The following is a 15,899-nucleotide window of genomic DNA, read 5'->3' as shown; positions in this document are numbered from 1 at the left end:
TCTTAAATAACCAAGAGCGCTGATGATGACGCCGTGATGTGATGCTCGAGTGATCAAGTATTCCAATGTATAAAAAAGCTTCCATTCAATTCCTCTGTCCTCCTTTTCTTCCCTCGCATCCTACTGGGGTGGGGAGCTGAGATGCGAGGAAAGGAAGCGAGGATGCACATATAACACAGTAGCAACATAATACAATTAATAACAAATAACAATAGTCACAGCAGCCAAAAAAAATGACATAATAAGAGTTAAGAGCCCAACTAATGGAAACACTAATCACTGTTATGGTGACTTCAAATGCAACAGAGTTAAACACCTGTTAATTCTCAATAAAAACTTCTGTAGACGTCTGACAGAAATAAAGTCAGTCTGGTTAGTAATAAGTGAAGCTGGTAATGCTGTTCGTGGAGTTGTTTAATCCTCCTCTGCTGAGATCTTCACAGATTTAATGTCTTCTTTTCTCTTCAGTTGATTTCATCTAAGGCTGTGTCTGAAGTCAGTTGTAGTTCTTGTGTTTCTGCTCGTCTCTTTTTCTGTTCTCTTCTTTCCCAGCGGGCACCTTGGTGTCAAAATTAGGTCAAGAAATAGGTCAAAAATGAAAGTCAAATTGACGTCAAAGTGTTGATGTCAATTTGATGTCAAGATTTGACCTCTGCTGATGTCATTTTGCCAAACAAAAAGGTGAAATGCATGGCCGTACACTTATTACCAGCTTCACTTAAAACTAACCAGATTTACTTTATTTAATTTCCGGTTTAAATAAATATAATATTTAAATACTTTAAAATATATTAAACATATTTTGATGACACCATGATGGTGGTTAGCGTTTGCTTTAGTTGTGCTCTTGGCCCTTGACTCTTTAATATAACATTTTCTCTGGCTGCTATAACTGTGTGTTTATAAAGCACAACTGTTGTAGCTAATAAAGCCATGAGATCAGGAGATGTTGGCGGTTTATTGAAGATGATGACAATATCATCATGTAATTGCCTGAATCGCTGACCTTATTCAGTGTCTAATGTTTGGTTATATAGGACTTGTGATTTTAATGTTGTATTATAATATAAGCCATTTAATTTAAGAGCATTAGAATAATGTTTTTTTTTTTATTATTAATAAAGGATTTTAAAAACATTTAATGCATTAAACTTAACATTATTACTTAGCTATCAAGAATCAGTGTATGACTCTCAACAATGGTGACAATCAATGAAATGCTTCATGCTGCAGTGCATGCTGGGTACCACCAATCAAAACTCACCCATATCTCCCAGCATGCATTGCGGCTTTAATAAATTATGCAGCTGGAGTTGATCTGATTATCTGGATATTTTGTTTGATTGTCACCATTGTTGAGATGCATATGCTGTTTCTTGATGTCTGTGTGTGTCTAAGTAATGCCATAGATGACAGGGTTTTGTGCACTAAATAGTTTTTAAAAAACAAGTGCATTATTTGATAAACAACACTGCTAGATATGCTGTAGAATCAAATTTCTTCTGTCATGAATAAGACCGCTTTTAAACCACAAGTCCCATATAATCAAAGCATTAGACACTGAACATGATCAGGGATTCAGGCATTTACATGATGATATCATCAATAAACAGCCAACATCTCCTGATCTCAGTTTCTGATGGCTTTTTTAGCTACAACAATTGTGCTTTATAAACACACAATTAAAACGACCAGACAAATTTATATATTAAAGAGTGAAGGGTCAAGAGCACAACTAAAGCAAACGCTAACCACCATCATGGTGACTTTAAAATACAAAATATGATTTCATTAAACTGGAAATTAAATAAAGTAAATCTGGTTAGTTTTAAGTGAAGCTCGTAATAAGTGTACGGCCATTCGTTTCACCTTTTTGTTTGGCAAAATGACATCAGCAGAGGTCAAACTCTTGACATCAAATTGACATCGACACTTTGACGTCAATTTGACTTTCATTTTTGACCTATTTCTTGACGTAATTTTGACATCAATTTGATGTCATATTGATGTTAAATTGACATCAAATGCCCACTGGGTTCCTTCAGTGATTCTGCTTGTTAACAGACTTATTAAGGCTGAGATGACTCCATATTTAATATACACAGATTTTGTGGCTCAGATAAGGTCTAGTTCTGGTTTATTTCTTTGCTCTTGGCTGACATGTGGCATTGATTGTGGCCCAGATCAGGCAAACAGGAGTGAGCCGCTAAGGGCCGTCATTCCACGCTGCATGTGGGCCAGATCATCTTTCCACATGTGCCAGATGTGGGCCGGATCTGGGCCATCACAATGTTTCTATGTGGGCTACTGTGCTGGAGTGTGACGAAGATGGAATACAAGGAAGATTTTCTCAATTCTGTTTTTCAAACCACAGTTTTGTCTGTCAGTTCTTTCCATTGCCTGGTTTGTCTGGAACTTGGGGCAAATCCCAAATGCGTTTTTGCCCCCTTGAAGGGCACTTCGGGAAGGAGGCGCCATTTGTAGGGATTTTCCAAATGAAAGTGAACAACTGGATCCCTTCGTGACGGGCCCTTCCACAAGACCGTAAGTGAAGGGAACATAATTCATGTCTAAACAGTAAAGCAGTCCCATAAATGTGTAAAGGTGAAATCAAGAGGACAGTGAGATGGGAACATGACCTGAGCTGGACTCAAATCCAGGTCTCCCATCAGCATCAATAGGAAGCGGCTCCGATCACGTTCTTTACTTGACTGAGCTGTAGATCACATCCTCAGATCTGGGGAGAAATTAAACAAAAATAATGTGGCATTTCAAGAGATGACAATCCATCATCTCAACAACACAAAACAAGAGCTCTGATTAAGAATTGAATATGTTTTATTTGAGTTTAAATGAGTCGTTTCTCACCTGTTGGCTTCAGACGGATGATGCGTCTCAATGCAGTCGTACTCTTCAGTCTTCATGTCTTTGTTCTTGAAGTGATGGACACTGGCATACTGAACCTCTGTAACATCTGCAGAGTCTGTTTCTGTTTGTTTCTTTGCTTTAATGTTGGAATACAGATCATCCCTCTGATTGGCTGATACTAGTGAATACAGTGGAACGTCATTGGTCGAAGCCGTTTCTGCTGATCTGTCAATGTGATCCTCCTGCAGTTTCATCACATAAAATATCACACAGATATAACAACAGATCGATCATTCAGAAACACAGTGACTGTGAGTTACATGCATGATGTTTTCCAGATTGTCTTCATGTCAAATATTTGGCAGTACATGATCTTGTAAGTCTTGTATTTTCTAGTAAATATAATATCCATGTCATTGTAGATTCAGGTATGTATTATTATCAAACTTGCCTGATTTTGTCTGATAACTTCAGCTCCACCGTCTCTCCTCTTCTTCCTGGAGTAAACATGTTTTGTTAGAAAGTACTGAATTATTATAAATGAATATAATTAAGTAATTTATTGTAAGAAACATTTATTTTTTGATAGAGGCTTGCATGTTGCATTTATGTTAATTTATGAAAAGAATTGAATGCAGGAGCTGCTCAACATTCACTCACTTTATGAACACGATGATGATGATGATGATGAAGATCAATCCTCCACATCCTGCCACGATCCCAGAAACTGTGACCAGAGCATCTCTCTGAACCCCTGAAACAAGATGATCATGAAGATCATTTCACACGTGAGACAGATGAAACTGAAAGAGTGTCTGATTAAAGAAAATACATTAGTATAAATTAATATAAATTATAAATTAGTAAGATTAAATGTGTATTAGACATAAAATGTCATGCAGTCTGTATGATTGAGCCTGAATTTATCAAAAAAAAATCTGAACTAAATTCTGAATAATCTGTGAAATATTTCACTCATATTAATGAATCAGTTTGTACTCACATTCAACATTAAGATAAACAGCAGGAGAGATCAGATATTGATTATTTCCTCTTATTTCACATTGATAGTTTCCTTCATCAGATCGACTGACTGACTGCAGATGAAGGTGATTCACTGTTCGATCAGTTATTCTCTGTGTGTTTCTGTACCAGATGAATGTTGTTTGTTCAGGCAGAGAGCAGCTGCTTTTACATGTCAGAGTGACTGAATCTCCCTCTTTCACACTCTGCTGTGTCTCCACCTGCAGGTCTGACACAACAACAACTCTCTAAATCATCATCAGCTTAATGAAATTGTTACGCCAATGTAAACCAGAGGCCTATACCTTCAGATAGATAGATAGATAGATAGATAGATAAATACTTTATTCATTCTCTAGGGAAATTCAAGTTTCCATTAGCAACAATTAAAACAAATAATAAAAACAAAAAAAACAAGACAAGCTGCCCGATATACATAAATAAATTAATAAATAAAGCCCTGATCACAGGAATGTATTAACCATCTACTGCTCAATACTACAAAAACTAAGGAGATGGTGGTCAAGGCCAAGGCCCCACATGCAGCCTGTGTTCAGCGAAGGCATCTTATAGTATGAAGATGGTCCAGACTGTAAGAATTGAGAAATTACAAAATGCCGGACAGTCTGTTTCGGGGGTGATCAGACCCTGAGAGGACAAAAGGACCTCTCTGGAGATTACCATTTGAACTGGCCCTCGTGCACCATCGAGACGAAAGTCTCATCTCCGAGTCATCTTAATCTACTTCTCTTTCCCTCTCCCCTCACCCCCTCTCTCTCATGCTCAGATGATCACCTGAATTCACCCAAGAAAATGTATAGTTTAATGTGAATGATAATCACAGAGTATTTTTCATGTTTGGTATCATTTAAAATGTCACAGTGCGACTGGTACAAATGTCTCATTTCCAATAAGTAAAACAAAAGGTAATAAGGTTTTTAAGAGTTTAAAGATAACTGACTTACAAAAGGAAGGTGGTCTCTCAAGACAAATGGTCACACACTCCCAAAAGGTGCGACCTCTGAATGCAAATTTCTTTTGTTAGCACATGTTTCCATGTGAAAGGTTTGTCTATATAATGAAATGCAGCAGGGAGTTCGAGGCCTTTTCTGTAACTCAGATTAGCCCGTGAGGCTGAGAGTGAGACCTCTCAGCCTCATGTATTTCTTAATGTTGGGTTTGCATCTTCTCTCTATTCCAGAGCATTTGATGTTTTGTATCGATTATCTTTGAATTGATTATGAAATTGGCATGATACATTTACCTGACATAATAAATTGTTACATTTGATTATTCTAACTGACTTTGACATTATTTTCATTGAAGAGTTAAACGAAATAGTCAAACATTCGCTCATAATTAATGATCCACAGATATCATTAAAACCTTTTCATTTATGGAGTCAGCTGAAATAATGAGAGAATACATATTCAAATGTATTGCATTTAATCAAAAAATACTTTGCATCGAGAAAAGGACAGTAACACGTTATGACCTTCCGCGCTGGTCGGACGCCGGACTTTGGGCCGACTGAGTGCGAGCTTACAAGACCTACAAATATCTAGTTCTGCAGCTGGACGACAGACTGGGCTGGACAAGAACACAAATGCCCTATACTGGAAGGGACAGTCGACTCTATTTCCTGAGAAGGCTAGGGTCCTTCAGTATCAGTCAGAAGCTCCTGCAGATGTCATCGCTAGTGTCCTCTTCTATGCTGTGGTATGTTGGGGGAGCGGCAGTAAGAAAAGGGACTGGATAAGCTGGTGAAGAAGGCTGGTTCTGTGGTGGCTGTGGAGCTTGACTCATTAACATCTGTGGCAGAGAGGAGGACCCGTAGCAAGTTTTTGTCCATCTTGGACAATGTCCATCACCCACTGGGTGGCATTTGTCCCTCAGGCGATATGGCTTTTTAAAGCTACACCACCTCACAAAGTCCCCAATCAGGGTCTGATACTCTCCCTCATCTCCATTCTTGATACACCCCACAATGGCAGTGTCATCAGAATACTTCTGCATGTGACACAATTGACCGTTCGTAAAGACCCGCCCCCTTAAGTTGTTACATCCGACAAGCCTCACCATGTTCTCACGCAGTGAAAAATACATCGTGGAGCAAAGAGGAAACTGACACCATGCCGACAGACAGGACAGAGCAGGAAAGTTGAGCAGGTCTCAACTTTCAAATTTGGTCACCGCGGAAAGACGTCAGTACAGTTTAAAGTTCAAATCCACCGACGTTAATCTACTAACTCTCCTGACTGCTTTGTCGGACAAAAATGGCGGGTTCGGCGGATGGTGGATTACGTGCACCCTCTCCTGATAAGCAAACTGTAGAGGGTCGAGTGCGAGGCGGACCTGTGGTCTGAGGTGGTGTAACAGCAGATGCTCCATGGTCTTCATGACGTGTGAGGTCAGTACAACTGGCCTGAAATCATTCGGCTCCTTGGGGTGTGGCTTCTTCGGTACAGCCATAATGGCACGGGAATGGCAGCAGAACAGTCCCCATCGGCAGCAGGGGGGGCAGGGAAATCCAATCTATTAAAGAAGTTATTAAACTGGTTGGCCCTCTCCACATCCCCCTCCACGAGGTTCCCACGCTTGTGATGGTCTTCATGCCCTCCCTCATGCTGTTTTGCTGCAACTTCTGCTCCATTTTTCTTCTGTAAGTATATTTAGCCTCTTTCAGTTGGACTTTGAGCTCCCTTCATTTGTATGCATCTTAACGGTTCCTGGTCACCAATCATAAAAGCTCTCTTCTTCTGGTTGAGGAGGTCTTTGATGTTGCTGGTGATCCAGGGTTTATTGATGGCAAAGCAGCGTACAGATCTAGAGGGAACAACAATGTCCATACAGAAGTTCATGTAGTCAGTTGTGCAACTAGTGATCCCTCAATGTCCTCCCCATACGCCTCTTGAAGCATTCCCCAGTCAGTACACTGGAAACAGTCCCGCAGGGCCTCCCCCGCCCCAGGAGACCACTTTCTGAAGGAATGTGTGGTGATGGGTTGCCTCACAACTTTGGGCTTATAGTGAGGAGCAGAACCAGATTGTGGTCTGATCTCCCAAGTGGATCAATAGTCCTGTTTCCTCAGGTGGAAGGGAACAGTCAACATACTGGCAAAAAGCAGACAGTGAGGAGTCCAGTGTGACGTGCAAATCCCCAGAAATAAACATGAATGTGACCCTGGACCACACAACCAGTCACATTTTTTTAAAATTGAGATTTATACATCATCTGAAAGCTGAATAAATAAGCTTTCCATTCCTTTTCCTGCTGTTGTCACACTTTCGTGTGCTGCAGGCACGGCGCCAGGATTCCAGTTTTGGAAGGACCAGACCAATCATGGGTGGGCCTTAAGTTAAAAACTTTATCAAATCACTGTTTAACCTAATAAAAATGACTAACTAACATACTGTTATATTATCTGTGTTTACATAATAGAGATTTTAATAGCTTGATGCTCTTTAAATATTTTGTTGCATTGTAAAAAGTTTTGGTGCATAGGACGGACCTATCCGCGATCGCTCTCCTTGCTTCTGACTAAAGAACCTGGCAGTGCTTTAGCACAGTGTTTCTCAACTCCAGTCCTCGTGACCCACTGCTCTGCACATTTTGTATGTCTCCCTTATTTAACACACCTGAACCAGATCATCAGCTCATTAGGAGAGACTCCATGAACTGAACTGAGTGTGTCAGATAAGAGAGACATACAAAATGTGCAGAGCAGTGGGTCACGAGGACTGGAGTTGAGAAACACTGCTTTAGCGCATGTCTCTATAGACCTAAGGCCTATAGACTGTGAAAGTGGTCAGGAATCTAATATTTCCCCAAAACATAGTTTAGTTCTGCTCGTATAACATGAAGCCGAATATTTCACAATTCTGTTTAATTGTTTTAAGTTTTCAATAATACAGATCAACAACACTGCCCGACAGTTTCAATTATATCCGGTCATAAGTGGCAATAGACCTGTTTGACGATTTCATACAACATTCATTTCTTTCGATTTCATTAACAACAGACTGAGCTTGGCTTATTATACAGAGAAGATGCATTAAAATGTAGCCTAATACGAGATAATAACTAATACAATAGGCTACCGCCAATTCATGGTCATCCACGAAGATTAATAGCTACATCCGATCCCGAACCTCACTGTCTGCTGAACTTGCGCAGAAACATCAAAATAGACTTAACCAGCTTTTTAAAATTGTTTTGAAAACTCGACTGGTGCTGGGTGACGTCACCTCACCCCATAGGATCCACAACGAGCCATATTTAGAGCTTGATTAAATAAATAATTTAGCTCGACCCAGCAACCCAGCAACAGCTCGACCTTGTTCAAAATTCTGCCGCACCACAGAGCGCCATTTACATAGTTTTATATTAAATTTACATTATATTTGTCTCAAATCGTCGTTAATGTATATACTGACTTCATTCTGTGCTGCAATATACATTTAGTTTTACATTAATTCACAGAAATCAGCTGCTTGAATGAAAATCGCTGATGTTATCGGATTTTCAGGTGATATTCTCAATTCATTCAGTTAACGGACGCTCTGAGGTAAAGTGTTCAGACTGCAGACTTAGCAACGATTGTATTTAATTGTACAGTACAATCATAACATGGTACAGGCATTATCTTAATGTCATAATGTCCTTAAACATAACAATATTGCTGGCCATAAACTGAGAAAGTACGCGTCTGGTGTGCGATACCTCAGGTTGTCCTAGACGCGATGCTTCTCGTCCGGTGTGCGACCTCCTTTAAGCTATGAAACTTTGAAAACTAAACATTTAGATTATTTTAGCACAAATTATGAGCTTATTTGCCGATTTTTAATAATTATTGACAAAATTTTAACAAATTAAAAGTTTTTTATTATTTTTTTTGAAGAAAAGTTTTGGGTGGGCCTGTTGAAAAGTGGGTGGTCCTAGGCCCGTCAGGCCCACCCATAACTCGTGCCTGGTGTGCTGATGTCACACTCTCCATGACCTTGTTGTCCAGTTGACAGAGAAAGTTGATGATCAGCGTCATGGTGCCAGCAAAGCCTTATTGGACTGGTTTGGTTTTGTCAACTTTAAACTATTCCTGTAACCCTGAGTTTATTCAACTACCATCATGGTACGGTCCCTGCACTTTTCAGCTTCAGTCCTGAGGCCTGTTGCACGAAGCTAGTTGAACAAAGAGTAGGTTTAGAGTTGACAAAACCATACAAATCCAACCAGGCTTTGTTGGTACCATGATGTTGATCATCAACTTTATCTGTCAACTCAGGCTTTGATTCTGAGTTTAGGAGTTTAGGTGTGACATCAGAAGCGAACAGCCAATCACGTGCTGGGAAAGAGTGAAACTCGGTTCATTTCTCGCGAGAGAAGCAGCGCAATTCACTTCTCTCTTCTGCAGAATATAACGAGATTAAAAAATATTAAGAATTTAAACAAGTTTACACAGCAAGAAGAAAATAGCTGTCAATGAAACACAACAACTAAAAGAAAAAGTCTTGCTATATCAGTGCACAGCAAAATCCCCAGTGTTAAATTAACACTCCTCAGTGTTTATGTGTCCACACTACAGGGTGTTAAAAATTAACACCGAAGCAGTGTTGAAGTTAATGAGATAATTAAGTTAACACTGAAGCAGTGTTGAAGTTAATGAGATAATTAAGTGATTAATTAAGTGATGATTGGCCATTAGTGGTGACACCTGATGATAACAAGCAGACTCACTGACGGAAAGAGAAAAAACAATAACAGAAAAAAGAGAAACACAAGAACTACTGACTTCGAGTCATTACACATTGTTGCACTTATTACCAGTTTGACTTTATTTCTGTCATACATCGACAAAAGGTCTTGAGATTCAACAGAAGTTTAGACGGTAATGTTTTATGGATTTTTTCTTTTCAAGTTACCATTATGGTGATCAGTGTTTGCTTTAGTTGGGCTCTTGACCCTTTTCATTTTTTAATATATGTTTTTCTGTGGTTGCTACAACTCTGTGTTTATAAAGCACATTTGTTACTGCAAGAGAAAACATGACCTGCTCTCAATATGTTTTGATGATAATGACATTATCATCATGTAGTGACCTGATTCACTGATGTCATTCAGACTCTAAATTTTTGACTATATGCTTGATGTCTCGTTTTAGTATTGGCGATTGTAGCTCTGAGATTATATAGTTTGAGATCCAACAGCAATATCAAAAATTTTGAAAATACTTTGAGCAAAGAAGTTATTGTGTTTAAACACACAGACATCAAGAATCAGCATATGAATCTCAACAATGGTGACAATAAACAAACTAGTGACAAACAGATCAACTCTGAACATCACAAAACAAGATACTAAAGTCAGAACAAAACAATAGCAAAATAAAAGCAAAAAGAAAAAAACAATGAAAATTACAGGACAATTCAGCTGCATAATTTATTCATGCTGCAATGCATGATGTCAGCCATTGATGCGTTCTGATTGGTGGCTCCCATCATGCACTGCAACATTAAGCATTTGTTTGATTGTAACCATTGTTGAGATTCATATGTAGATTCTTGATGTCTGTGTGTGATTTTAAATCCTTCAGATCTTTAAAACATTGCTGGAAGTAACTACTGTAGTGAAAAATTAATAAAACAATTAGATAATCAGTTTATAATGCTGGGTGACATCATTGAATCAGGTCACTAGTAATTTCATCATTGAAACATAACCAGGGCTGAATTTCCAAAAGCATCTTAAACTTAACTTGATCGCAGACCAACTGCAACAAATGGTCTATACGATCAAATTAGGCTTGCAATGTTTTCAGGAAACACAGCCCAAATCATAGTTTCTCTTACCACAACACATATGCTTTATAAACACAGAGTTGGAGCAACCAGAGAACTCTTAATGTTAAATAATAAAGTGTCAAGAGCCCAACTAAAGCAAACACTGACCACCATAATGGTGACATGAAACGAAACATTCCATAAAACATTACCATCTAAACTTCTGTTAAATCTGAATAAGACCGTGTGTAGATGTATGACAGAAATAAAGTCAAACTGGTAAAATAATAAGTGCAATAATGGCTCGAAGTCAGTAGTTCTTGTGTTTCTCTTTTCTGTTCTTGTTTCTCTTTCCTTCAGTGAGTCTGCTTGTTATCATCAGGTGTCACCACTAATGGCCAATCATCACTTAATTAATCACTTAATTATCGCATTAACTTCAACACTGCTTCAGTGTTAACTTAATTATCTCATTAACTTCAACACTGCTTCAGTGTTAATTTTTAACACCCTGTAGTGTGGACACATATAAACACTGAGGAGTGTTAATTTAACACTGGGGATTTTGCTGTGTGCAAGTAAAAGTTGTGAAGTTAGTTCATACAGCTGATAAAGGTATGGAGAGAATTGAACATTTAAAGGGGTCATGGACTGGATTATTTTATTATTTTAGAATGTTTCCTGGGGTGCACTTATAATGTTAGTATGATTTTAACATCAAAAATGTTCATAATTTATAAATAAAAGGCATTTTTCCAAGCCTGATTTTAGCCTCTGATTTGAACGCTCTGTTTGAAGGGGCGTGTCTGCTGCTGAGAGACTTCAGTGTAAACGCCCACTGCTGTGATTGGCTGACATGTTTGCATATGACATAGCTAGCATTACATGTGGAACTCTCTCTAAAACTTTTACTACGTTTTTACTATGACAGCTATCGAGATTAAGGAATCTTGAAAAGTATTGATCACAATGTTCTATTCCTAACACATGAAAGGTTGCAGTGATGAGCATTGAGCAGATGACAGACAGTCTGTTGATCACATATGAAAAGATCTTATCATTGCAACGCAATTTCGGCACTCTCATGAATGCTTTCACCAAATAACAATGCAAACACGATGTAAATACAGTAAGAGCTTCGTTGTACTGCACATTATAACAGTGTCATGATTTTGTGATGATTGATTTCAACGAGTTTTGGCAAGTGTCCAGATTAACTCGCGCTGTTTGATTGACAGCTTGGGCAATTGGAAAGGGAGCGTTCTTTGATCGCTTTCTTTATATAATTCAATCACAGTTTAAAAAAGATTATTTTCGTCCTACTAAGAGAAACGACGTGAAGTTGATTAGACACCGGCTCAGGAACAAACACCGGTTCAGGAACAGACTCCGGCTCAGGAACAGTCTCCGGCTCAGCGGCGGTCATCTTGTCCAGAGACACTGGCTGGGCGGCGGCCATCTTGTCCGAAGACACTGGCTCGGCGGCGGCCATCTTGTTTGGAGACACTGGCTTGGCGGCGGCCATCTTGTCCAAAGACATTGGCTCGGCGGCGGCCATCTTGTCTGGAGACACTGGCTCAGCAGCGGTCATCTTGTCCGGAGACACTGGCTCGGCAGACGTGACGTGAAGAAACTCAGGCTCGGAAGGGCTGACGTGAAGAAACTCAGGCTCGGCAGACGTGACGTGAACAGTCTCTGGATCGGCACACATGACGTGAACAGTCTCTGGATCGGCAGACGTGACGTGAACTCTCTGGATCGGCAGGACTGACGTGAACAGTCTCTGGATCGGCACGACTGGCGTGAACAGTCTCTGGATCAGCACGACTGACGTGAAGCTCTGGCTCGGCACGACTGACGTGAAGCTCTGGCTCGGCAGGACTGACATGAAGCTCTGGCTCGGCAGGAATGTACTCAGGCTGGACGGACTGGATGTGAATTGGCTCAGGCTCAGGGGGTACTGTGAGCTTGTGGGGTTCTTCAACTACCAAGCCCACAGTAAATGATGAACCGCCCAGGAGAAGAGCCAGGTTGATATACCCCTCTAGGGTCCATCCGGCATTATCATCCGGCATCATCAGAGCGATCTCCTCATCTAGCCCACTCCAAAATATGTCCATGAGCTGAGAGTCCTCTAATGATGCTAAATGACAGCATGTCAAATAGTCCTTAGCATACCTCTCGATGGGCTGGCTATCCTGGAACAGAGAGGATAGCCAACTTCTTAGAGCACCGTTGCTTACAGCTACTGGATCCATTTCGTGGTGAGTTCTTCTGTGATGCTGCGGCGGAGACAAGGAGAAAGCGGGATCCAAATGCAGTGTAATTTATTAAATAGACTCTAGACTTTACAAATATAGATTCCGGGAACATGACTAGGGACAGGACAACCAGGAACAGCACTCAACAATGAAACAAGAACTCACAAAGACTGAACTCAAACACAGGGCTTAAATACAAGGACAAACAAGCTAAACAAGATAACAAGGGGGCGTGGTCAATCTGAAACACCTGGGGAGACTAATCAACATAATGGGGAACAGATAAACATGGGACATGACAGAGGAACACAGACCTGAATCATTACAATATAGGCCATCATGTTTAGTAATCACTAATATGAATCAGTTTGTACTCATGTTCAACATTAATATAAACAGCAGGAGACATCAGATGTTCAGATCAGACACTAAACTGCTTTAATTTGGGGTGAGAGATACAGAGATAAAGGGGCAGTGGCTTTATTGCAAGAGTTGGGGTACTCGAACTCGAGTCCGGACTCGAGTCCAATTTTTAATGAACACGGACTTGTCACGCACTTGGATGAATTTGTACTCGGACTTGACACGGACTCGGACATTTTAGACTCGGAAAAATGTCCGAGTACAGTCGAGTCCGGGCACTGAAGGACACAATATTATTAAAAAACGAAACGAAACTGCTTACATTGTGTTGTGTCAGTGTTGAGCATTGTAGCCAATCACAGACATGTATATTAAGCGCATGAAGTGGCAAATCAGAGGCGTTTTGAGTCACCGTGCGGAGAAGTCGCTCAAAACCAGGGATGTAGTGGAGGCTAAACGCACGTAAACGCCGTTTACGCACCTCCCAAAATTTGGAAATAGCGTTTGCCCACCTCCAAAGTGCGTTTATCCACCTCTAAATTGCGTTTATCCACCTCTAAATTTCACGTTATTTGAGCGGACTTTGCTTTTCCAGTGCGTGATCGCCGATCGGTACATGATTCGAGCATTTGGGCCGTTAACGACAGAGCAGAACGCGCAGCGCGCAAACACGGAGCAGAGAGCGCAGCGCGCCGACACACACACACACACACGGAACAAAGAGAACGGCGCACACACGTAGCAGAAAACACACGCTCGTGAAGTTACTAAACAAACTGCGCGAGAATGAATATTGATCGCAGCCGCAACAGGAAATCATTCAAATGATGCAAAAAAAAAAAAAAAAAAAAAAAATTCATTACAGGCAGCTGGTTTAATGTAGGGAGCATGTCAAAACCCAACTGTAGGCCTACAAGAGATTCAGAGGGAATCAAGCCTGCATCAAGACTTTTCCCTCTACAGGGAAACACTGATCCACATTTTTTCTGATAGACCAAACAACTAATAAATTAATCTAGGAAATATTCAACAGATTAATCGACTATGAAAATAATCCCAAATCCCTAATCATTATGTACAAGTGCATTGCATTGGAAGCCCTGGATATAAGCCAACCTCTCGATCTCTCTTAAATATTTTTGTTCTCTCTGTTTTGTCATTTAGTAAACTTGATAGATTTCAACCATATTATTCCTTTTTGAGTCTCTTTAACAAGAACTTAGATTAATGCATGAATTGAATAGTGATTGTGTGACCTATGATGAGGGAACAACCAGTGATACCCTTGGTAGTACCATCAAATGATAGCCTATTCACCTTATTCCGCCCCGCCCACTTTTACTTCTGTCCAGTACTTCCGTTGTAAACCAACTTCCGGTTTAGCGGAACCTCATTCAATTTCAAGGAGAACTGCAGAGAAGTCTCACTGATAAAATGTCACATAAGATAAGCTAATTTGTGCCAAATGTGCTATGTACGTGTGTACCAACAGCACAGCAATGCACTGTTTCTCGGGGTAATTTTTAAACGACTTTTAGGTGTTTATATGACCCGTCTGCCTGTCTGATCGCAGCCCGGCCGATGTGTAGTGTTTAGCCTACATTAGCCACAAACATCTAATGTTGTAATGGTCTCACTACAGGACACATACACATGCTATACCTTGTTTGAAAGCTATGGTCCTCTAGAATTCAGTCGCTGGATTTATTTTACAGCCATTACTTGTGTTAGAGATCAAACCATAAGAAATTGCAGTTAGCTAAGCTAACGTTACCCTCTTGTTCATCTAGTTGAGGCTCTACTTTCTCTCTACACCAGTTCGTGGCTATTTTTTTGTTGGCTATCTGTTGGCTATACACTGCAAATGTATCTGGTGATTAAGCAAACAAACTGTGGTGTAATAATGTTTCAAACTTTACATGTAGTAGTGTTCGTGCACATCTTCATAACTAAGTAATAGCTATTAGAAAGACACAGCTATTAAATAATTTGATTGTGGCATTGTTTCAAAAGCTTCAAGTGAAATGTACTTTAGTACGTTGCAGCAGTTATTAATAACCATAGGCCAACGCATTTGGCTATAATATTATAGTCTATCTAGACTTATATCAAGACAGATAACAGATTGGACCAGGGCAAACAAAGCGCTAAGTAGCTAAACCAGGAAGTGAGATTACGCGGATGGCGCCACCCAGTGCTACTTCCGGAATAAGGTGAATAGCGATGTCATCAGGATACACATACACCGGTAAGCAGTGGCCCACCTTACCGGGTGACCAAGTTGTGGTCCACCAGAATTTATAGTTTACCCACCTCTTTTTTTACCACTACACCACTGCTCAAAACGTATGTTCAGAACTATGGTTCAGAATCAGCGCGAGTTTTATCCTTTCGCAAATCTCCTCATAAACAACAAGGTCTTGACGCGATATAAATAAGAGATTCGCTGTGCAGTGCGGACAACTTCAGTGTTTATGACGAGAGTTTCAGTGAGAGTGCAGAACTGAAGTAAGTGATGGCTTAAAGGGAGCGCTATTGACATTCTAAATAATTATATTTATATATTTTTTTCATGCTTCTAGAGGACCAGTGGTTACGTTCACACTGT

General features: G+C 40.1%; 1 protein-coding gene across 1 annotated transcript in view; it reads right to left on the bottom strand.

The window, feature by feature from the left end:
- The window catches only part of LOC311286585 (sialoadhesin-like), a 71,441-nt gene that overhangs the window by 41,951 nt on the left and 13,591 nt on the right, over nucleotides 1-15,899 (bottom strand). The window contains exon 6 of the mRNA XM_084402814.1: nucleotides 3,872-4,120. Within this exon, the coding sequence (XP_084258940.1) occupies nucleotides 3,872-4,120 (249 nt within the window). The remainder of the gene's footprint in view (nucleotides 1-3,871; nucleotides 4,121-15,899) is intronic.

Source organism: Rutilus rutilus, assembly GCF_951802725.1.
Source record: "Rutilus rutilus genome assembly, chromosome: 2".
Classification (NCBI taxonomy): domain Eukaryota; kingdom Metazoa; phylum Chordata; class Actinopteri; order Cypriniformes; family Leuciscidae; genus Rutilus; species Rutilus rutilus.
This window is presented reverse-complemented; position numbering and strand designations above follow the sequence as displayed.